At 35.7% G+C, this 25,808-nt stretch overlaps 1 protein-coding gene across 2 annotated transcripts; it reads right to left on the reverse strand.

The window, feature by feature from the left end:
- Positions 1–152: 152 nt before the first annotated feature.
- LOC113230126 (voltage-dependent calcium channel subunit alpha-2/delta-3) lies at positions 153–25,246 on the reverse strand. 2 transcript variants are annotated; one of them, XM_026463904.1, is made up of 19 exons: positions 24,593–25,246; positions 22,371–22,452; positions 16,254–16,364; positions 14,849–15,146; positions 13,944–14,485; positions 12,953–13,178; positions 10,456–10,592; positions 9,484–9,522; positions 7,755–7,901; positions 7,374–7,448; positions 7,025–7,206; positions 6,445–6,639; positions 5,563–5,723; positions 5,214–5,487; positions 4,822–5,122; positions 4,597–4,737; positions 2,286–2,394; positions 1,766–2,199; positions 153–334 (listed from the first exon to the last, which is right to left on the reverse strand). In XM_026463904.1, exons 1-19 carry the CDS (start codon positions 24,667–24,669, stop codon positions 230–232), a joined length of 3,636 nt encoding a protein of 1,211 aa, XP_026319689.1. In that variant the 5' UTR covers positions 24,670–25,246; the 3' UTR covers positions 153–229. The 2 variants fall into 2 exon arrangements, with proteins under 2 accessions (XP_026319689.1, XP_026319688.1); XM_026463903.1 differs by having other exon boundaries at positions 4,483–4,737.
- Positions 25,247–25,808: the final 562 nt, after the last annotated feature.

The following is a 25,808-nucleotide window of genomic DNA, read 5'->3' on the forward strand; positions in this document are numbered from 1 at the left end:
GAGGTTTGTTCCGTACATACTTCGTGAAACTATCATTTGAATTTGAAAATATTAATAACAGCGTTTAGACAATCTGCAGAAATAGGGCATTGCAAATAAAGGATTTAAAATAATAAAACTAGTCGTTATAAAAGTGCAACAACTTTTATTGCGGAAGTAACAAAGGTAAAAATCTAGTGGATGGTTAGTTGATTTAAAATAAGTATCTTATATTTGTATAAATAAATTATCAAGACAATATTGCTGCGATCAATGTCATTATTGTTGCGCTAAGGAACAGTAGTACATTGACTTGCGTCGTGCTGGCGATACCACATTCTTTTATATCTTTTTCCTGTGAACAAAAATTAATGTATAGATACGAGTATACTAATATACAGTTATAGTTAGATACGAGTATACTAATATACAGTTAGTATACTAATATACAGTTACGAGTATACTAATTAAGAACTAAAATAACTTTCTTGTACATAAATAACACAATGTTGCAAAGTCACTGGAGGAGAAGCGGGAAAAAACTGTTTTGCTAGATCTCAGTAATTTTCAGGTAAGTCCTACTCAATTTTGGTGACAATTTTTATTATTTATTTACTCGAATATATCATCGTGAAATTTTAAAGAATATTTCAGGTTACCACACTCGAATATTAAATAATACTTCATGTTGACATTCTATAAATATTTAAATAAAAAGAAATTGTCATCAAAATCGAGTACAAAAAACTTACCTGAAAATTACCCATCTAAAGGTTTAAGTTTTACTATTAAATAACGGTCTTTCTCTAACGGTCTAGGTTCTAAAATATACGATACATCTAAGGATACTGTCTAGAGAATGTGAATGCATGAATGCGAATGTAAATTACATCCTATCGTATAATTCGTTACACGATAGGATGTACTTTACCGATTTACGATCATATTTATTATCGATTATATCAATTATCTAAGAATAACTTTACACATAATTTTTATATGGAGATATTTATTTTTAATTACTACACAGAACCTGCAAAATTTTCGTTTCCGCCTTTTATATTTAACTTTAACTTAAACTTTTGAAATCTGAGTAATTTTGAAACGTCATTATAAGTAAATAAAATTATATAATATACTTAGCGGTAAAGTAACAAACCAATGATCTTATAGATATTACCATAGTATAATAAAACAATTAATCCAACTCCCGCCTGTTCGTCTCTAGCGTCAACATCTGCACGAGTCGTTTGGAGCGTAGGGTTGCTACATTATTATTTTACTTTCATCATTATGTTTTACCTACAGGTTGTAAAAATAACTTGAAAAAAAAAAGGTATTCATCACAGTATTCTCGCGCTATATTGAAATTATCTTTGCCAAATGCAGTACTTACATATTGATATTTTTATACCGGTATCGTGGATTGGTATCTCGATTATGGAGTATGATTACGAAATACTGAACAATTCTGAATTTGAGGTACTCTTGTCCAAACAATAATAAACATGTCAACTAATTGTTGACGTTTTTTAAACACTGAGTGAACACTTCGTTTCTATAATGAGTGGCGTGTTCGACAACACACACAAGCCGCGCTGCTAAGTTAGTATGACGTTATATTACTTGTCTTAGTATATAATAGTATCTACGGCATTGCTATTTAGGTTGTATATTCAAATTGAGGTTTAGTTCTATTACTTAAGTAATAGTGTCCAAAATTAAATCTAATTTTGTTCATATGAAATTTTCTTTTAAAAAGGGTCCAAGCTTGTCCAAATATTACCTTTTCATTATAAGTGAAACAGCCCTCTAGTCTTCGCCGTTCTAGCGCGCCCAAATCAAGCTTATGGCAAGGCTCTGAACTATTCGTGGAGCTCTCAGTAGGAATTGGTTGGGTTGATGGAGCTATTTCACATCCTTCATAATTTCCACCATCTTTCTCAACCATCACCAACAGCAAATTTGTCTGGGCCACATACGACGCCCAAAACTTTGGCGTACAACGGACTGAACAGTTCTCGTGCTCACGATCAATGGTTCGTGGCACACCGGTATTGGTCAGGAAATAGAGTTGCTCCAGTATGTACAATGTAATTGAATGATCGCAAGAAAATTCTCCTTCTGGGTCTTCATTTTCTGACGGTTCTGTATTAATGTCGCCTGGTGCTGATCCATTTTCGGTCTCATCAAAGAATGCCGGTGGCACCGTCGTGATGTCTGTAAAGGTAGTACAGATTACAGAGATAAAGATACTAATCAGAAAAAATCTGCTGATGCCCAAATAAATAAACTTGGAAACTTACCATCATAGTCAGTGGGCGCATAAGTATACGCATAATCATTCCAGTTGAATACAAGGAATACTATTTCCGTAAACAACCAACGTAGGAAATTCCCCACCATGTGGAACGGCTGTAAAAATACTTTTTTTAGTGAAACAAAGTAGAAAAATATAAAAATAATTTAGTTTTCGCACTTGTTACACATTACAACTCTGTAACTATTTTTTATAATTATTAATCATTGACTCACAATTATATTATTAATACAAAGATCGAACACTCAGAAAAAATTCCATCGATCCGGCCGGATTCGAACCGACATCTTCTAGCATACCGTGTCAGACGCTACCAACTAAGCCACGGAACGAACCAGCGGGCCTCACGAATCTTTTTATATGCTTATTGTCTGGAACTATTTTTCGGTTGGGGCAGCCGTAACATGGCCTAGACCAGGGCCCCAAATCTGCTAAATCAAAATCGTCTTAGTAGTCAGTAAATGGTAGGATTTTGTACGTTTGGTATTACTCTCATTGCAATTTTTTGGTATTCTGTTCTGTACTGTTCAATGGCGACTCAATGGCGATGACGTAGTCTACTAATTATTTGACATTAAAAAATGCACTTGAAGACTAAATTGCTGCTTAAACGAGATAAATATTAAGATATGCATGGTAATTTTCATCAGTTTTGGTAATTAGCCACATCGGCCGTTAGTGATTGAGTGAATTAATGCCATCACTGCCATTTCACAGACGCTCTATTGAGACTCAACTGTCATTGCAACTAGATTTTAGCAGAATAACAAATATTCTCATAATTGCCATATAATCTTAGTGGAGTCACACTGGAATTACAATGATTAATGGTTTCAAAAAATTTAGCAGACTTGAGTGAGTTGAATGTAAAGAGCTCGAAATTGTTAGATTAAGAGAAAAAACTATTATAATTTGTAAGAGAAAAAAATATTTTAGGTATTTCTTAAATACATATTAATAATAAAGTAAATAACGACTACCCTAGTAACAAAATAAATAACGAAACCCTGTGTCGCGGCTGCCATGGACACGCACATATACAACCACAAATGGCACCCAAACTCATGGTTACTTTTTTGTTCTCTGCTCAAGATAGAAAAAAGGAGGCCATGCAAATTTTTCTCCCGGCTCGGGAATCGAACCCGTGACCTCTGCGTGCCAGACCAGGATGGTAACCGTTCGGCCACGGAAGAAGTTAAAATATTGACTATACAATAAAGTGTAATACTTTACCTACAGTAAATTATAACTAAGCACATTAAGAATTTACTATACAAGTATGTTTTTTTGTCGAGTTCTTAGGTTTTCGCGATTGTTACACATAGGAAATGAAACTATTTTTCCGAATTTAAATCGCGTATATTTGTTTTTTCAAACAAACCGACGTTTCGGGCTCTTTACAGGTCCCATGGTCACGGTTGACTGAGGTGGTACAGTCTTCCACCAGTTATGTCTAATATTAATGCAAACCACCCTATTTTTTCACTATAGTTACAATAGTTATTAATTAAATACCTTATTTTTAATTTTACAAAGAAAACATTCCAATTTACGCTACATTAAGTTTTACAAATTATTTCATTGAATGAATTTTTATTAAGTTTAATTTATTATTAATTATTAATAGAAATTAGAATAAACTAAAACATATTATTTAGTACTGCAGTCTTATGTCTGTTTGGGATTTTTCATTAGAGGAAATACTGGATCCCAAACTGGTGGTACGGAGAAACCATCTTCTTTTAATGTAGCGTAAATTGGAATGTTTTCTTTGTAAAATTAAAAATAAGGTATTTAATTAATAACTATTGTAACTATAGTGAAAAAATAGGGTGGTTTGCATGTCTAATATAGACATAACTGGTTGAAGACTGTACCACCTCAGTCAACCGTGACCATGGGACCTGTAAAGGGCCCGAAACGTCGGTTTGTTTGAAAAAACAAATATACGCGATTTAAATCCGGAAAATAGTTTCATTTCCTATATGTTTTTTTATTTATTTATACAAGAAAATTCACGGTCTTATTAAACAATTATAGTTATACTGAAATATGATCAAACTTCATTTACGAATTACCACCTTTAGTAAACAATATGAAGTACATACAAAGCAAAAGATTTTTTTTAATAAGGAGCACGATTACACAAAAACTACTGAGTACTGATGATGAGTGATAATTACCGTTTGTAGTGACCAAGCACTTTTTGTTTCTAACATGCTAATTGGACACAATGCTTGATAGTTGTACACATTCACATTTTGGAAAACAGTTGCATCTAGGAAGCATTGCATTACATAGCCGTTGTTCTCAATGACGCCGAAGAACTGACCCACTCGATCAACTTCGTCACTCGATTCATCATTACTGCAATCCGTATAGAGCACCACGTAACCTGAGCTATCTATTAAATAATAACCGTATTCACCAGGATCCACCTGTAAATTATCACAGTAAAAGTCATTGATAAGCCTGGTAAGTCTATGTGTAAACTGACGACAATCTTTTTATAAATTACATACCTCATCATGGCAAACCAATATCTTAAATTGCTTGACAAAATTTTTATAAGAAAATTGGAAGCCCACAACCGATGCTGGAGTAGAAATATTGAGATCTTTGTAGAAAATAGCATAACTTGCAGTAACTGTGATATCACCGTCGTCGTTTTGTACCTTCGGTTTGTGTTTTATTATCTTGTCAAGTATTGGTAACGGGGTCGCTATAACCAGCGATTCTTTGCCCTGAGTTGCCATTCGCTGTAGCACAGCTGCTTTGTACCAAGTTTCTTCAATGGCGTTGAAATAGTCGTCACCAAATACACTGCAAAACATGGCATGTTTTCAAACTAATTTACCTTTTCTCTCTATATTTTTATGTGATTTTGAAATTATAGACATACGTAAGTACTTACTTCCCTTCATATTCCTTATTCCTCCACCCAGTATCATTAACCAGTTCATTCTTGTGTGTATCTTCGATATAGTCCCACCTCGTGAGCCCACCGGCTGTTGCTATGAATCTCACACTAACATTGTAGTCGCCTGCCATTTTTTTCTCTTTATCGCTTGCATTCCAAGTCTTGAAGTAAGGTGTCGATAATTTAGCATCAAATACTAATTGATGCACTAAATCTTCATTACAGTAATAATCATCTTTATCCAGCTGTGTAGCGTTTCCACAGTGCGCTAGTTGCAAAAAAAATACAAAAATTAATTTTATAAATGCCAATTTTTCACCTCTAAACCATTTAAATTACTCACTTTCAATATTGAACTTGCTTGTCTGCTCGTTCTGTTGCTCAGTGTATTGTTTCTTTTTAACATCGACTTCATTTTTAGAAAGGCCGACTAAGAAAGTCCAAATCTCCATTTCAGGATTTTCTGTTTCGTGACCTTCCAAGTAGTGGTACTTACAGTAAACCCTGGAAAAATTATTGTTACACACGTTTAGTGGACCATAAAAGTGAGAGTACGTAATAGAAACGTTTATTTTTAAATAAATAAGAATTAGACATAAATTAGCAACTCAATGAATATCTTTAATGGCGACGACTTTAGTACAGACTCAACCTCTAATGAAAACATCAAAATAAAACATAATGCATTTTTTTAAATTTTGAGACAAACCAAAAACTACTGAAAATTAAACAATTGAATAGTTTAACATTAATTACATCAAAGTTTAATAAGCAAAAAACTTTTTGAAATTTACAAATGCGTGGAATTACTTATATTTGCCAAGTTTTATTGAAATCTGTTACAGGAAAGGTTGCGAAGCCGGATTTATCCCCTAGTTTGCCACCCTTAGAGGTGGAATATTTTCTTCAAATTTAAATGGGACCACTAATGAGGTGCTCTTTTACCAAAAAACCGGAGTTATCGCGTAAAATACATACAGAAAAACATACAGTGGAATTAAGAACCACCTGTTTTTTTTAAGTCTGTTAAAGTTAAAGCAAATGACAGTCGACTTTCTTTTATTTTCAAATGAGATCTAAAATAAAAAAGTAAAATAACCAGGCACACTTTCAAAAAACACTTCATTATTTTGGTGATTTTATGAGTGTTCCGGTAAATGCCGGAAATTTAGAGGTGTGTCCCGTTTATCAGTTACGATAAAATATAAGACTTGACGTGACTTACCAATCTGGATGGACTCTATAGTTAAACCGAAAGTAGTCCGTGACGTTGATGCCTGTGTCTTTTCCAACCACAGCTTCTAACGTTTTCAGCTGAAGTTCGGTGTCACCATATTCATCTGGCAGAGAAATTCCCATGGAGAATGGGGTACCTTGTAATTCTTTGAAAAAGTAGTTGTGTGCAACTCGTGATATTCTCCTGAAAATAAAAATGTTTTAATACAAGAAAAATGTTAACTTGAAGGATACCATAGCAATAGAGTGCCTTATGAAAGAGTTCGTCCAGGGAAATTTGCCTGGATTTCTGCCGCCAAGCAGTCATGTGAGCATTACTGCGTTCCGGTTTGGAAGGGCCATGCGTGTTGGTGAAATTACAGGCTCATGGTACTTATCAACTTATATCTCAGAGTGACGGGTGCCGTGGCAGTGGCTTTCATGCGATTTAAAGCTCCGAGTGGAATTACAATTGCTAAGGACAGACGTGTCACTTATCGCCAGGCGCACGATCAGTTCGACCCGTCACTTGATATCATAAAAAAGGAATGGAAAATAATTTCGTATTGATTAAGCAATAACTAATATACCTCATGTTATCGTAATGAAACAGTACAGGAATTTTTGTCCTACTGCCATCTCGTCCATCCACCAACGATTGTCTGAGGTTTATAATATCGTCACCAAGCTGGCGGCTGTTCAAGTTGTCATCTACTTGTTCTACTTCTACGAAATCTACACTATTGTAATTCTCTTGAAGTTGGTCGTTTATCTGCCATTAAATAATAAAAAGTTTTCATGAGCGATCTTGTAAGTCTTCTATAGAAAATCGATTCCAAATACAACAAATTAAAAGGAAATTAACGCACATATTATATTCAGCAAGCTTAGGAATCCGAAGAGTATGATTCTACTGCTAACAAAATTCAATGAACTTACTGTAGCTATTAAGTACGGGTGCAGTAACAAATACCCATTATTGCTCACGATAAATGAATAACCATTTACTCCTAGCTGAAACAAAAGAAAAACTTAATTAATGACATTTACCGGTACCCAGTGTAAACCAGAAATAGTGCTTGGAAAAATTTTCAGAATACTTTGGTCACTTTTTATAAACATACCAAGACATAGTTTCATTACCTCGAAGGTAATGAAACTATGTCTCGGTATCTGACAGTCAGGCATAACCATGGACCTGTAAAGGGTTCCAAATTTTGGTTGGTTTGAAAAAATATACGCGATCTGGAGCCGAAAATATAGTTTCATTTCCTATGTGTAACAATCGCTCGATATACTTCCAGGTATTCTGTTGCTTACCTGATGAGGTTGGGCAAGCTTAGCAATGCTCTCCAATGGCACATCAGTTCCAGCTACGCCTAGGAGCACGGCATCTCCATGTTCTTCGTTGTACTTATAGTCAAATGCTGGTATTGCCACGGACGCAACCAGCTTATCCTCGTCATGCTGAATTGAAATTCAAAATATTGAACATATCCATAAGCTTATGTTAATAATAATATTTGCTAAGTTCCAATTTCAAACAAAAGAAATTGTTTTCGCACTGATACTAAGGTAAACGGCGCTTAAATTTAAGTTCACCTACCCTCATTTCCTTTTAACATTTATTTCGCTATCCTTTTTACTCCGCTGCAACGAGACTACTGTTCGTACTGTTTTCGCATTGTGTGAAATACCGCTTGTGTTTTGTACCCTTTATGTGTGTAGTGTACTGTACTGTTATACATGTTACGATATGCCGGAGAGGTCTACCTGTGCAGGAGTACCAGCGTAGATAGGTCGCTTGTCGTAGCGTATGTGGGATTATCTGGTATGCCGGAGAGGTCTTCAGTTAATTTCGATAAGGCATCGGTTGAAGACGACGACATACGATGATTCCTCATGTATTTTCTTATTAGTTGAATCGGATGTTGCAATTTTTTATTACGCACTGTAGTACGATGTGAACGACGACTACCCTACACCGTAACTAGAAATCAAATGGCGCGACCTGCGCAGGCGACCTTATTGTACACATGCACAGGTTCACCGTACGGTACCACTCAAAAGAATTGTTTTCGATTTAGCACCAGTCGCCTGAGCAGGTACGCATAACTGTACAGATCTGTTCCAACACACGTTCCGGTCTGCCAGCTCAGGTACACCTGCATAGGTAGACTTCTGCAGTATATCGTAGCGTGTATAGCCGGTATTAAAAGGTGATAAAGCGATCGTAGTAATTGATAGTCTCCTCTGACCGCCATCGCATCAGCGGAAGTGCCACGCGTTCCACTGTACAACGTACGAGCACGAAACCCACCTCTAAGGTAGCATAGTTCAGTTGTTCAGCACTCACTTTACCTACCGATCCATCCCTCTCCAGACATTTCTTGGCCATACCTCTCTTCTGAAAACGAACCATCCAACCCGTTCGTATTCGGCGTGTACGATCATACAGCTTAACTGCCGCGCTGGTCCAAATGATTTATTAAGTAAAATTTCAAACTATACGATCATATATAGGCAGACATTTTTTTCCAAATTTGATTCACTGTTAACGGCAGCACCCGTATGTATAGTATTTCATTTTGTTTCATATCTACGTACCCTTGAGTGCTTTTATGTAATGAAAGTCAAAAAATAATAAGAGTTGCGGAAACAAATTATGTATATGCGATATATTATAACTCTCTCTATTTATGCATAAAAAGTTCTCGACTAATTTCATGTCGAAGAAAAGAACCTTTAAACCTCTCTATAGAAGAATTAGGATTTCGAAGGCGTGCACTTTTTGCTCCAGGGGTACGTGTTTGTGACCTCCCAAAAATTGGTCCGGACACATTTGTATTTCAGTCATATTATTCACAGGTGATATTCACAAATTGTAAAAATACTTAACTAAGTGTCTCAGGAGGTTTTTTCTATCCTTTCTCTCATTGCTCACTGATGATAAGCTTCCTGACGACTGGTGCAAACCAGCCTTAAATGGATATTGATAGTCATTCTTCTTTATAACAGGATAAAATACAAGATACACTAAGTTACTTACCTTATTAACATCTTTACTGACATTCCATCTCTTGGTTCTCTGTAATGTAAAAGTGACAATATTTATGCGACTTTAGTATTCTTTGTGGTTATCAGTGGTGCCTAACTATGTTCTGGAATTATGTCTAATTTATTTGTAGAATATGTTCCCACAAGTATCTACAGACGACAAAAGATGGTGATTCTGAAGTTATCTTAAAGCATTATTCAATTTTTTTTTACAATTCACATTTTTCTTGTCCATTAAATGTTTTATACTAAATATTGCGCATATTCATTACACAGGTTCATTAAATTATGCCTTGTTGTGTTAAAAAATATACAAAACTCCATGAAACCAGTAAATAAAAAGCCCAGTAATAAAATTCCATCGATCATAAGTTATGAATAAGTTATGATTATGCAATCATCAGAATCTCTTTTTAGAATGTGACTAATTCAGCGAAAGTGCCCTTTTATTCAATAAATTCACAGCAGCATTTGCTCCCAATGCACCTGTCGATTATCTTTAATGTCTATATTATAGAAAGGCCACAACGTTCCGAAAAAACATTACTATAGTGATCTTTGGATCCAAAAACATCTATTAACTAGGGCCTCCAAGCGCTTAATTATTAGATATCCTTTCTGATTGACGACCTCCGTGGTCGAGTGGTTAATACATCGGTTTTCATGGTGTCGCCGTCGCTGAGATCCCGGGTTCGATCCCCAGCTGGATATTGATCCATCTGCATTGGCAGAAAACTAACATTTTTCTAAATTGTCTCGAGTATGGGTGTTTGGGTACCGTCGTTGTTTTCAATTCCGTAACACAAATGCTTTAGTTACTTAGTTTGCGATTATAGCAATGTGTAAATATGGAATCCTTTCATCCACGTACTTAACAGTTTTTCGTAGCCAATTACGAAACGACGATTAGTAATATCGTCTAATATTTACTCGGAATATTGAAATGAGTGAGTAAAAAACTTACGGTATCGTCGATATTGGCGTGGGTCCACGTGGGTGGCGGCTCGGACCCGTCGAGGATCATGGGACGGGCGATGACGTTAATGTACTTGAGCACCTGCTGCTGCACTTCCTCCACCGAGTGTATGTGCACGAAGAAACCTGTATTATTCAAAACAAATGTATCGAGTGTCAGTAGAATTAATCATGGCTAATTATGTTTTAGTAGCAGTAGAGCTCTTTGCGAATTTTTTATTGTAACATTAAGTGACGGGGCGAACAAGTCGTGCGCCTGATGGTAAGCTACACGCCTGTCCGTAACAGTTACAGTGCCACTCAGAGCTTTAAATTGCAAAGATCTGAGAGGTACTACCACTGCATCCGTCACGCTGTGACATAAGTTGACAAGTCCCATGTGCCTGTAATTTCACCAGCACCCTTACCCTTCAAAATTGGAACACAGTAATGCTGACATTACTTAATGGCGGAAGAAATAGGTAAGATGGCAAGGAGCTCTACTGCTACTAAAGTTCGCCCAGGAATGTACTGCCACCGTACCTATTTCTGCTGCCAATCAGTAATGTCATGTATGTGTCAGTAGCATTACTGCGTTTCAGTTTTTGAAGGGTTAGGTGGCTGGTGATGGCGTGTCAGTTACCACCAGACGCACAACTTGTTTGTTCCGTCACTTGGTACCATACAAAAATTTCTCAGCACTTTAAATAAGAACTTTACGTGTCTGGCAGTCCGGCAAGGTAAGCGTCCGGTCATGAAGTCAGTTTAAATTTAATAATATGGTGCCTCCTTTTTCGTCCCCTCTTTACCTAAAGTCGGCCACTATTAAGGTCACGTGGGCGAGCGTTCGTTCGAACTTAGCAATTTTTTTCTAATATTCTAAAGAAGTATCGTTATGTCAAAGGTGATCAAATTACACTTAAAATACGCTTAAATTTGACCATACTCATTCTCTTGAGAATTCTAGGAATAGCACATTGTAAATGGAGATTAGTTTCCAAACAATCATTTCAAAATCTCACAGGTACATATAAACAACTTAAACAAGCTAAAGAAATTACTTTCACAATTATATTCCTGTCGTCCAAACAAGTAACTACAGTTAACAAGAAGACTGGATAAAGTTTAGATATAACATTAGTTATAAACTTCACAAATGGCAAACCTGAAAAGAAATAAGGGATAAGGGTCTTATTATAGAAACGTAAACATTTCCCGTTAAATAATTTCTGCCTTTGTGAAGACGACTGTCAATAACAGACAGATTTTTTTTTTAGTTTTATATACAATTGATTTTTCCTGAGAATTCTTCTTAACATTAGATAATCAAATACACTGTAGCACTTCTGTATGATTTTTTTTTTTAATTATCTCTTACGCTCAGGAGTCCAGCTTCCAAATTTCCCGAACCGCACTTCTTGTTATCTGGCTACGCAATTGTAGGCACCACGACGAGGTTGTGGACGTGGTGGTACCCGAGAGCATTGCTAAGTTATCTCGGCATTGGCAAAAGAATTTTGACTATTTTTAGGTAAAGTACATATTGTTTTTATAGTACGCACCTTTACCTTTTTTAACTGGCCTCTGTGGCCGAACAGTTAAGATGCTGGTCTGTCACACAGAGGTTTGATTCCCGTGCCGGGAGCAATATTTAGCCTATATTTATTTCTCGTGAGTTTGGGTGTAATTTGTGGTTGTCTATGTGTGTGTACACGGCAATCGCGACACTGGGTTTCCCTAATGCGGGGATGCTGAGTGTGTGCGTTACGTATTTATTAGTTATTTTTAAGGTTTGTGTTACATCACTTGTAACGAGGACGTTTACTACACCGTGAAACCATTATTTAAACGTCTGGTTTACTGTAAAATAAAATTAATAAGATATTGTATTTCTTGGAATAATTTAAGACAATGTGAATTAGAAATAAAATTAGCGTCTTACCTAATTTACTCATATTCTTACATAGAGTTTGAAATAAACAATTAGGAAGAATTTCGCAGATCCGTGCAGAATATTGAACATAGTAATACCAGCACGAGAGTGAAAGCTTTAATTAAGAAACAAAGTTATACGAAAGTGGTAATTTAAATAAACTCTCCAAGCCTTCATTTTCTGTTGAAGCTTGCTCGTAATGAAGGAGAAAATCCATTAACATTTTGAGCCTTTGTAATAAATTGTTTACAGCTTATTAACAAAAAAGTGTATAACGTATATGTGATACGAGTGCCGAGTTTAAGGTCGACGTGTAATTTAATTACATTAATTAATTTGGTGATAGACATTATCCAATTTGCGCACTAAACAAAAAGTTACGCGTCATTTGTTTTTGCTGGTTACACAGAAACATCGGTATAAAGAAATAAGTGATTTTAATCGACTCAAACATCACAAAATAACACTTCCAAAGTGGGTTGCAAATTATTATTAATTCTGCCCTGATTGACGTCCCTGTCTAAACCCGTAATGAGAAACATGGAAAATCATCGTTGACAAAAAGTAAACCTACCTCTGTTTAAACATGCCATCCATTGAATCTCCCTGATGTTAGTAACTTCTTTGCCGATGAGATAAGTAAATACTCTTACAGGAATATAGGTCTTGTTATCGATAGTCTCACGGTTGTGCTCCTCGAAAACTTCAGTTAGATTACCCGGAACATAGTCAGTTATCAACATCACTTGCTGATTGCATCCCTGCTCACTGTTCACCGTGCAATTCGTCTTTTGCCGCCTCTGTACAAAATTAATAACACCGTGTAACACGATTTTTGTTTCTGCGTTATCAATATCAGTAGATCTGGCATGACAGGGCGCGACTTGCCCAAGTACGATATAAAGCGCGAAACTTTGTTATTCTCCCTAGAGATCTCACGCAAGTTGCGCCAGTTTCTAATTGGTTCTATAATAAAAATATGAAAAGCTTTATTTCCCAGCAAGAACTTTCGTTGTGTAGTCAGGACAACTAAAAGTTGAAATTTGCATATAATTCAGAAAAGGTACATAATTTTCGGGTTTTTCATTATCTAAAGACCAAAAGGTAACATTATATTTCAAATCAATAATATAATTTCAAAGAAAATTGATGACAAAGACTTAGAAATGTGTAGATTTCGAAGATAATGTAAATACGACTATTTTATCTATGTAAATAGGCAGCTATGTAAATACCACTGTAACAGCCACAAACGCGAAGTTTCAGGGGTATAGTTACTCTTTTCTACATACTGCTCAATTACATACCAATACTGTCAAACCAACAACAGGACCTGTTTGAAAACTTGTTACATGGTGAATTTACAGTTACTACGACGTTTTGATTTTTTGTAAGTGTAGACTTGTTCAAATGCAAAAATGCCTTCAACACATTGGTCAACTAGTCTGTTAACACCTTCTGTAATGTTATTTTAAAAAATGCTTCATTCGAAACCTAAATTCAACAATGTTTAAAAATAAAATTAAATAAACATAGACGATAATAAACATCGTAATACAACTTACCTCTCTGAGTAGTTCAAACGCTTGTGTATACGCTTCTACTAAATTAGCGTTGCCATCTAACTCTAAACCTTTCTTATGAACTTTGACTTTATTTATCTCTTTAGGTTCTAGAGCATCACTAAGAGTTTTTATATTTTCTGGAGTTGCTTGTACGAGTCCTTTGAAACAATTAACCACTAAACCGGTTTCTTTTTTAAAATATAACACGTTTACGTAATCGTTATTAGACAGCGTAGATAAAATTGATGCCAGCGTTCTTCTTGCGACGTAATTTTTGAATCCAGTCATAGATCCTGAGAGATCAAATAAAATTACAGCATCCTTAGAACACGTAGCCGCCTCTATGTACCAAGATTTAACCCTACAATCGTAGGTATCTACGTAACCTTTCTGCACATTCCATTGCATGCCTGGGTAGAACCTCATGATTCCATGTGAGCTTCCAAAATATTGCCATGATAAAGAGGGATCCGACTTATAGTTTCTTGTAAATACTTCATTAAGTTTTTCTGACCACAATATTGCTGGCAAGGCTTTTTCTTCTGCAAAAAATACAACCAGTAATGAAAAATATCGTCCTACATATTAAAATCACGGAGAGTGCGCGATGAAATTGCGCTATTTAATTCCGCCTTCACCTTTCCATTACCGGGGGCTAGATGTAGGCTGGGGTTCCACCCTTATATTGTAGATATTCCAAAAATCGCACGAAGCGTTACGCTTCCACATTCAAATGGCAAACGAGTGTGGAGTGGAATTCTTTGCCTGGCCTTTACAAGTCGAGAGTAAACAGGCATTGTTTGGGTCCATCGTCGATCTCATCGTCACTTTCCATCAGGTGAGTTGTAGGCGAAATGCGCACTTATTTTATATTAAATCTGACAAGAATTATAACATAACATTACCTTTAAAATATATATTTGTAGGCACATGTACACAACTTATATTAGTGTTCACCCTGATGTCGTAAAAATGAGAATCTCTTTCTAAAGTTACATTTGAGTAATGTTTCTTGTTTTTTTCTTTCTCTGGTATATCATCAGGGATTTGCAGAGGCTCTTCACCGGGTTCTTCTTCCAGAGAACTAAATTCGGAATATTTTGCATCGCAGTATTCGAATTCGAGGTGGTCTCGAAATTTAGCATCATCAAAATTTGTGTAATTGAATTCTTTCGCTAATTTCTCAGCAGTTGCATGAATACACTAAAATAGAAAATATCATGAGCATAATGTTATCTGAAGATGTTGTGATGTAGTGTTTCAGTGTTTTTGCGGTATGTTTTATAATTTAATTAAATCATGAAAAAATTGCAATGCGCACATGGTAAACTAAATATTTTTCGTTAGTCATTTGTTATCGTAAATACTACCTGCAGTCGAAATATAGTCGAACGGTATTGTTACAGCCTATAAATATATAGTTCTATAGTAGAAAACGTCTCCTATGAATAATTATAACTGTTTTATAAATAAAAATCGACCGCAAATGTTTGTGGAACCACACCTATTTTTAAAGTTTTATTGAAATCGGTTAACGAAAAGCGGGTGAAATCCAATAAACCGTATTCACCGCCTAATTTGCCACCCTTAGAGGTGGAATATTTTCTTCAAATTTGAAAGGGACCATTACTGAGGTAGATACCCCCTTTCCATCAAAAAAAGAATCATCGAAATCGGTTCATAAAATATGTCGGAGTAATCGCGTAGCATCCAAAAAAAATACAGTGGAATAGGGAAACTTCTAATTACAAAAATAATTCTTACGAAATAAATACAAAGCGTTAATTTTGACTTGAATAGTCTTGTGTACACAAAGAAAACTTTAAAAAAATGTAATTAGAAAATATTTATTTATATATTTTTTTAAATGCCTAAGGGTCGAAACACAAAACTGCGAATCGGCGCGATGCGAATAGCTGCGATGCGATTTCTTGCGGCAAGGCATCTCACTGCCACGGTTCGGGTAACCATTCCTTCGACGATCCTCAATCGTACTGAACGTATTTTTTAAACTAGGTAGCGACATGGATCGTAAAAAAAAGAGTATTGCACTGCAGTTATTCATAAGAAAATATGGGAAAAACACACGAAGAAGATTGACATCGCAGGAATGCGCGATGCGGAACAATTCGCAAATTCTTGCGAGCTTGTAGATTTCTGCGACTATGTCGCATCGCAGTTTTGTGTGCCGACCTTTATGTAAAGTATAGCATTTTTTGCAGTGTTTTGTTGCTCATACCAATAATGTTACGCATTATTGATTCACTTAATAGGCAATACGTTTGTACATACTGTGCTTTGCCAGCTTACCTTGACAGCATTGATTTTTCTGTTAAGCATCGTGCTCACGGAACGTAGCGAAGATTCCAATATCGATCCTCCATTTTTCTTCTTTACTCCTGCGTTCATTTTATTGTATTTCTGTAAATAATATTCATGTACTCAATGTACTACAACTATAACATAATATAAGGTCTAATAAAAAATAATATTTTAAAGGCAAGTACTCTATATGAAACCCAAGATCTTGTACTATAAACACCCCTAAAATTAAAAAGCTGTCTATATTTTAGATGTGAAACATTTTTTTAAACTAAATCGCGTGTAGGTATTTGTTTTTTCAAAGAAACCAACGTTTGGCGCTCTTTACTAGTAACATGGTTAAGACTGTTGGCCATACACGCTACGGTATACCGGAGAGGTCTACCTGTGTAAGCATACCTGTGCGGGTAGGCCGCTTGTCGTAGCTTATGTAGGACTATCCGGTATGGTAGCCGGAGAGGTCTTCAGTTAATTTCGATATGGCATCGGTTGAAGACGACGACGATGCGCTGGATTTGCGTTAATCATAAAAAATAAAAATACAAAACCGGTGGTTAGTTGAATCGGATGTTGTCATTTTTTATTATGCACTGCAGTACGATGCGAACGATGACTATAGAATATCAAGTAGAGCGACCTGCGCAGGCGACTGTAGTACACACACACATGCACAGCTGCACCATACGGTATCACTCAAAAGAATTGATTTTCGATACTTCACAAAACTGCACAGGTCTATTCTAACACACGTTCCGGTCTGCCTGCACAGGTAAGTCTCTCCGGTATACCGTAGCGTGTATTGCAAAAAAACATTAGGTAAATTAAAAATTAGTTGTTTGAATTAATAACTTTTGTAAATATAGTTTAGAATATACATAGAAGAAGAAGAATAGAATGGTCTACATTTATTTTTCTCGTGAGTATGGGTGTGATTTGTGGTTGTCTATATGTGTCCATGGCACCCGCGATACAGGGATTCCCTAGTGCGGGGCTATGAATATGTGCGCGTAAAGAAAAGTTGGTTTGTTTAAAAAAACAAATATACCCGATTTGGATCTGAAATAAAGAGTTTCATTTCCAATATGTAGTAATTGCAAAAACCTAATCCTCGATCTGCTATCTATATCTTTCCCATACTAATTGTTCATATCTACTTCACCGAAATGTATGCAACCGCTCAATTTGCGAATTTAGATAAGAGTGAGCAGTGCGTCATTATGAACTATCTCTGCAGGGGTATCTGGGTTTAACCTCAATCGATGTGCATACCAAATTTTAGCATTAATATCACTCCAACTCTATCCTAGTAACAGTAGCGCTCCTTGTGAAAGAGTTCATCAAGGGAAGCAATGGCACCTTACCTATTTTTGCCGTCAAGCATTAACGGGAGCACTACTGAACCGGTTTTGAAGGGTAAGTGTGCTGGTGAAATTACAAGCCTCAAGGTGACGGGCGCAGAGGTAGTGCCCCTTAGTTCTTTGTTATTTAAGCTCTGAGTGGCACTGCAACTGTTATGAACAGCCGTGTCGCTTACCGTGAGGAACATGACTTATTCGTCCTGTTACCTGGTATCATAAAAAAATCTATTGGCATGCTACGTGGAGTTACCCCATATGACTAAAAAGTACTACGTCAACGAATGGAAATCCAAAATAGACGATGTGGTCATATCGTTACATTGAAGAGAAATTTTAGCTTACGCTACGCAAACACGGCATCAGTCAATGTATTATTCAGTTTGTTGATATAGCACTTTCAGTTAAGATTAAAGTCCTCGAGTTCTCGTAATAAACAATGTACCGCTTCGTGTACAGAACTTAACATAATTTTGTGAAATCTTGTATAATTTGTTAATATTCGTGTTTACTACTTTAATCTTGTATAATTTATTACTATATTTGTTTACGTGATGCGAAACTATTTTTGAAAGAGAAATCTTTCGAAATTATTTTAATGGTCATACTAGCGGCAAACGCGTAGAAAGCGCTTCTTAAGAAATTTCATTAATTCTGGGTGTTTGTATTAGTCGTCAGCTAAATAAAAGTGATTAGGGTTTCTGTTTACATGCAGTTTGCGGACCACACAGGCACAGATCAATCGTAATATTTGAAGACTACTTGTACAAAGTGTGCATTGCATATGTTGGGAACCTCTTTGTAGGTATATCAACATTATAATGCTACTTGTGAGCATACGTATTTCTGCCGCGAAGCAGTAATGTGATCGTTACTGCGTTCCGGTTTTCAAAGGTAGGGGTGCTGGAATTATATAATGTTAAATAACTATATAAATTAAATAATTATATGATGGGCGCAGTGGCAGTGCTTCTCAGATCTTTGAGATTTAAAGCTCTAAGTGGCACTGCAACTGTTATGGACAGGCGTGTCGCTTGCCATCGGGCGCACGACTTGTTCGTCCCGTCACTTAGTATCATAAATAAATAAAAAATACGTCAAAAGTGCTTATATCACATGAAAGTCATCAAAATAATACGAACAACATGAAACAAATGGAGTACATAATGTGAAATTTCGTAAACCCTATTTAAGCATACAAAATTATCTACTACGTGTGGCGCACTATAAGTTTCCGGAATGAATAAGAAAAAAATACTATAAATGGTCAGAAATTAATTTATTGTTTCTCAAAATATTCTCCGTTAGCGTTAATGCACTTTTTCATACGAATGAACCAATTTTGAAAAACATTTATGCCACTCCTCCGTGACAATCTTTGAAACATATTTTTCATACTCTGCGACAGCCTGTTCAAAATGTGATGAAAATCGTTGACCACGTAACTGGTTCTTAATTTTTGGAAATAAATAAGTCACAAGGTCCCAGGTCGGGACTGCATGCGAGATGGCTCATAAGGTCAACGTCGTTCACCTTCAAAAATTCATTTGTCTGTATGGCCATGTGAGAACTGGCATTATCCTGATGCAAGATAATACGGCGTTTACAGTTAGTTTTACGGAGTTTGTCAATAACTTCCGGCAAACAAATGGACGTGTACCAATCATTATTCACGGTACGTTGTACCGTGAATAATGAATAATTCTCCAAAGCAACAGTAGCCACGTGTCCAGTTTTATTTAAAAAAGAAGCAATCGTCCGCTTAGAGGCACTTTGCACGCGCGCCACTTTGGTTGGTTTCGGCTCATCTTGAAAGACCCATACTCTCGATTGCTGCTTTGTTTTGGGATCGTAACTATAAATCCACGTTTTGTCACCTATTACGATGTCCCAGACCAAATTTGACGCCCCTTCGTTGAATCTGGTAAGTATGGCATTGCACAAAGTGACGCGTCCGTTTTTTGAGCCTCAGTCAAATTGTGTAGGATCCACCGAGAGCACAGTTCTTTCACACCCAAATGTTTGTGTAGTATTGATTGTATTTGACTCATGCCTAGACCTAAAGATGCCCGAATCTCATGATATGTCACATGCCTGTCTGTTTTGGTCATACGGCGCACAGCATGACTGTTTTTGTTGTTCACAGCAGTGGACGCGCGATCATCGTGTAATTCGTCACTGAGATTCACACGAACGCGTTTGAATTCTGCAAACCAGCTATAAATAGTCGTCTCGTCGTAATAGTCGTCGAGCGAAGCTCCGCTGAGCTGTTAAATTACACTAAAGTTCTAGAAAATCAGACTACGAAAATTTTCACGAGTTAAATCCATGGTGATACAGACAATCAATTTGTAAAATGACGCCACAATGTAAAAACAAGTGACAGTCACATGAAACAAACTATTCTACAGCCAAAGAGTTCCATTTTTAAATGTTGGAATTACTTTTTAAATATTGTTTATGTAAGTGGCCAGTTCCGGAAACTTATAGTGCGCCCGATGTAATATCGGAATAGAATAGAGTATAATTTATTTCTTTTCAATATGGTACAATAAAATTAGACGTTGCAACATAATAAATATTATAAAATATGCTGAATTTATATTAAATATATAAATTCAGCATATTTTGCCAACAAGCGATGGAGACATTTTAAAATAATACTAATATCATTAAAATGTTAATATTAACTGTCAAAAATACAATGACACATGTCAGATGTTAGTAAAAACATTAAACCAAAAATATAATCCAATTCAATTAAGTAACTAAAAGTTGTCATGTAGATATTCATTCATTTTATAAAATTTATTGACCAATGTCGATGTCAGTTTCTTTTTGAATAATACTAATGACAATGATTTTAGACCTTCTGGTTCTTTAAACCCCTCTCCTGAAACGTAGTATTTTGCAGATGTGGCCTTATTACACCAAGGGGTTTAACTTATAAGACCAAGTGATGGGACGGACAAGTCGCCCACCTAATGGTGCGAATTTGAGACGTTAAATTTTGTAGTCTGATATTTGAAACGCTACTTTTTGTGCCTATTTCCTCATTCATTACATTCCAGATTTCCTTCGACTTAATTTTGCTTTCTGCCAATCTTTTCTCAAGTAGATTTGCCAGACACGTAACGTCTTAGATTGCATAAGATAATATACTCCGATATTATGGGGTTATTTTGGCCGCTGACACCTGATTTCGTACAGTATAGTTCTTTGTGAAAGAGTTTGTCCAGAGAATGGAAAATGAGATTTCTGCCCCCAAGTAGTAATGTGAACGTCCGTCCTGTGTGAATGTGTCCGGTTTTCAAGGGTAAGGGTAAAACTCGACACATGAAACTTGTCAACTTATGTCTCAGGGTGACGGGCGCAGTGGCAGTGCCCCTCAGATATTTGTGATTTAAAGCTCGGAGTGGACTGTAACTGTCATGGACAGGCGTATCGCTTACCACTAGGCGCACAACTTGTTCGTGAAGAATAGAATAGAATAGAATACGTTTATTTGCCAGAATACAGTAATTACAAAGGTCTTATGTAAAATTAGGTACATTATATTCAACCTGCAAGCAGATGTGCAAATATTAATGGGATTCAATGTTTCTTTAGTCTCTATAGTTTCTAATTAATGTAATGAATTTGTAAATTCTAAGTAGGTATTCTTTATTACTATAGAAGCAATGTGTCAAAAGCCATTTTGTCAATTTTAATTTAAAAGTATGTCCTTGCAACAATTTAATTTTGTTTGGTAATTTATTGTAAATAATTATACACATGTTGAAGCAGTTATTCTTATAAATTACTTTATGGCAACGAGGTTGGTATAAGAGATTCATAATTTTTGCTCTAGTTTGCCTTTGAATGACTTCACCGCGTGTTTTAAAATATTGAGGATGAGAGTTGACAAATACGCAGATATCCCTAATGTACATGCATGGCAAAGGTAATATGTTCAGCCTTTTAAACAAAAAAAAAGACGCTTGATATTATAAAAAAAAATTACTTTCTTAACTTTGAAATATATGTAATACAATATATCAAGATAACATTATACATGTTATCTTGTAAAGTGTAGTGTTAATGTCAATAGTGTGTTTGTCCCTTTTTATTAGTCACACAAGTCAAATTAATATATAGATTTGTTTGTATATATATTTATTAACATGCTCCAACAACGAGGTCCTGCCTGAATATGACATATATACATACTTGAATTTTGTTAGGAGAGCCCAATCCGCACTTACGTCAAACGGCTCATAAGGCCTAGCCCTTACAAACTTGCGTTCAAATTCGATAGTTGTGCGGGCGGCCCTAGCAACCGTTCGTCACTAATAGCTACTTACGTTATTCCGTATAATAAATAAAAACGGTAATTTGTTTGAAAAAACAAATATACGCTATTTAAATCCGAAAAAGTAGTAGTATCATGTCCTACGTGCAACAATCGCAAAAATCTAAGAATCTGACACTAACAAGTCGTCGCCTTACCTTCTTGAACTCGTATCTTATAAAGAGTGATTATTCAGTCGATGGCAAAACTATACTTCTATTTATTTTCAATTTCTTATCAAGGGTTTCAATTTTGATGCATTACTTTAAGAATAGGTAAAAGCTAGCATGTAAATACGAAGGAAATGTGATGTGAAATCGGCTTGCAACATTTGTATATGCAATCCATTGTTTACATATCAGTAACTTTATGCTAGATACGAGTTTAAAAAGGTAATATGCTTAAATTAAAAAACAATACCTGTTTAAGTTCCTCGGGTCTTGTGAGCGCCGAGTTGAGATCCCACAGCTGATCACCTAGCTTCACAGACCATCTTTTGACTCTGCAACAAAATATTTGTTTTTTTTTTTTAATTTAGTTTAATTATTATTACCTTCGTGTAGAACAACACAATCAAAATTTGATTTCATTAGAGCTGCTTGTACTCTGACATATTAGAAGTACCCAGGACACTGGAGATCTTTAGCCAAAATATATAAATTTGTCAAGTTTCATTCTCTTATTGCAAAATCTATGAAAGTTACAAAATGTGTTAGCAAATGAACATTTCATTGCATTTGTTAAGTGCAAAGACACAGCTTTTGTTACACCCTGATCATGACTCTTGTGTGAAAATGTCATATTTGTCATATAATGTCATATTCACCTTTTCAGGTCCAAATTATTCAGTACCGTAGTTTAAACGACCGCGGCACGTGAGGGTTGTTACCACTGGGTGTCGTGCGGTGGCAATCTGCTCACTGCGCACGTGGGCGTGTATAATTTCTATGTTATGCTTTTGTCTTTATAATATTTTACAGTGAATGTAAAAATTATAATTTTTAACATGTGTAACCATAAATATGGTTTCAATTTGCATTGCACTTTAGTGTCTACCCATATTAAAAACATAAGTTTTTACAATTTTATCTGACAAAAATTTTATTTAAGTGAAAAGTCTTTAGCTCGAATTAAGCCACCATTTTTTAAATTAGTTAAGTTGCCTTGGTAGGTTGTATACACTGACCCTCTTTAGAAAACTGACCATCCTTTTTAGGAAAGGAAGGAATATCCATGATAACATATCATCAGAAAATAGGTGTACCTAAGCAATGTATGCTCAAAGTTCAAATGAATGAAAATGAAATTCAAATGAAGTGAACTTTTGGTGAGTACAATTTCATGAACTATCCATTGTAGCTACTGTAATGTAGGTATAATTTTATTCCATTTGTTAATTTTTTGTTGATTAAAATTGTAGAAAAGATAATTTAAAAAAAAGTAATTCTGCCCGAAATAGTTCTAAGGCAGTACAGGCAAGCGCTTTTAGAGCTTTTCAAATGTTAAATATCTAGAAGTGCTTTTTTCTTAATCAGATTCATTTCAATCACTATATAAACTTTTCTGAATGATTCTTGGCGTGTGAGCGAAAAAAATGTTAACATTGGTGGCATCTTATACATAAAAAAGGATTGGTGGCAAAATACTGCCGCGCCACGAAGAAGTCTAGGGATGAAATCACATTTTTTTCTTCTTAAATAGGTATGTATAAATCTTTGTTTTTATAACTAATATCTATAATATCTGAAATAAAATGTTTTGATTTGATTTTGATTATATATATAATCTGAACTGGCAATACGGTTTGACATAAAACTAGAAAGACAACCAAACAAATTGTCCGAACTACAATGAGCAACATGTAAACCTTGCACTTAGTTAATTATCCGCTTAATTAATTGACACATAGATGTGGGAGTTTTTGGCCGTGTCATTACTTGTGATGAAAAGTGGTTTCTTTATTAATTAATTAGGAACAAAGCATCTTCACTTCACCGGAATTGCCGATTAATATAGTTTAGCACTCTCTACAGTCGGGTGAGTTAAATGAAAATGGTAGGCATAATCAGGTGATTTACCGACTACCACTTTTGACTAAAAGGAAAACAATTTGGTTCCCGGAAATCATACGAAAATGAGGTCCAAGACTATGTGAGTTTTGTAATAGTCTATAAAGGAATACATAAGTTTCCAAGAAAGTGGCAAAAATATATTGATAGCAAGAGTGCTTGTTCATCATCATAAGTGCTTATTTTAATCAAATAAATATATTTTATTGGAATTTTCTTATATAAAACAGCAATTTCATATTTATTATAAAAATTACTAGATGGTGCCCGCGACTTCACCTGCGTAAAATAAGTAGTTTAAGTAGCATACGGTACTATATACTAAAATTAATAGTTTTATTGGTTCTCCATACAAACTTTCACCCCCTTTAAGATTTATTTTTGTGACAAAAGGTAGCCTATATCCTTTTCCTAGATCCCACCTATCTCTTACCAAAATTCATCAATATTGGTTCAGTGGTTTAGGCTTGAAAACGTAACAGACAGAGTCACTTTCACATTTATAATATTAGTTAACTATACTATAATTTTAAAAAATGTGATTCTGACAACAACGTAAGAAAAACGTCTTACAAAACGTCGTGATTTTTAGCAGGTACTGGTTCCGGCAGCAAGAATGACAGCAGCACCGCCAATTTGAAGCACTGCATAGCTTGAAGACTCTCCCGGCAATTCACACTCTGTATTTAAATAGTTGCACGAAGCAACAACTCAAACATAAGCTATAAGGCACATTGTTACTGTTATATTTTTTCCTATAAGGCTATTTTCATCACTTATTTAAATATCACACATCTATTCCACTAGTCAAACATAACAACGTATAAACTTTATTAGAGGCAAATACACGTAAATTTTGACAAAAGAGTAACAAGAGCTCGGAGCGGTATGAGATAACGAACAAGGCCACTACGATAGCAAAGCACACAGTGAGTAAACAGTCGACGAATACTTTAACCTCACGAGTTATTAATAGTTTACAACTTTGGAATAAACAGTCCGCCAGTGACAAAGGTGGTACAAGGCTAGACGCTTGGGTACGAGTTTACGTTAGAAGTTTTTGGATCTATAAAGTTGGGTTGGATGGAGGGTTGATTTGTGTGAAGACCGGTCGCGATATACGTCGGAGTGGTTACGGCACGAAACGGGCGGCGTAACGTGCGGCGGAACGAGGTGCGGCGCGACTTGTGCCGCGGCCGACGCACGTGCTGCGTCTATTCTGGGCGGGCGACTGGCGCGACGGGCGGGCAGCGCCGCAGGCGGCATCGAGCGGGCACGAACTAGGTCGGCCGGCAAACTCATCATTCGCCGGTACTTTTTCCCGTAAAATATGCACGTCTGTACTGGAACGACCCTGAATTATTAACGCCGTCATAAGCGACGAAGTGTTACATGTGTGCCTGAACAATTCAAACAATATTATTTAATTCAGTCGGTATTTGTCAACTATACTGTACTTATTTATGTTTTTACGAACAACGACTTTCACAATATAATTATATTACATTCTATAAAGAACATATTATTTCAGAATATTACTTGTATAATTACTAGGTGTCTAGAACCCCGTTAAAATAAATGTACAAATGTGTACTGAGCCGTAATGAATTAAGAATTTCTTGTATGAGAAATCTCTTGTTATAAATAAATTATGAAATATTAGTTTATTAATGTAACGCTAAATACCAACTGAAAATTAAATCAGAATGTAAATACTATTTATTTTTGTATTATATTTTATACCATAATGTAGATACATAGTAGATAATTTTGCACGTGTCAGGCAGTT

This window comes from Hyposmocoma kahamanoa, unplaced genomic scaffold (genome assembly GCF_003589595.1).
Source record: "Hyposmocoma kahamanoa isolate Upper Pololo Valley unplaced genomic scaffold, ASM358959v1 63, whole genome shotgun sequence".
In the NCBI taxonomy this organism is placed as follows: domain Eukaryota; kingdom Metazoa; phylum Arthropoda; class Insecta; order Lepidoptera; family Cosmopterigidae; genus Hyposmocoma; species Hyposmocoma kahamanoa.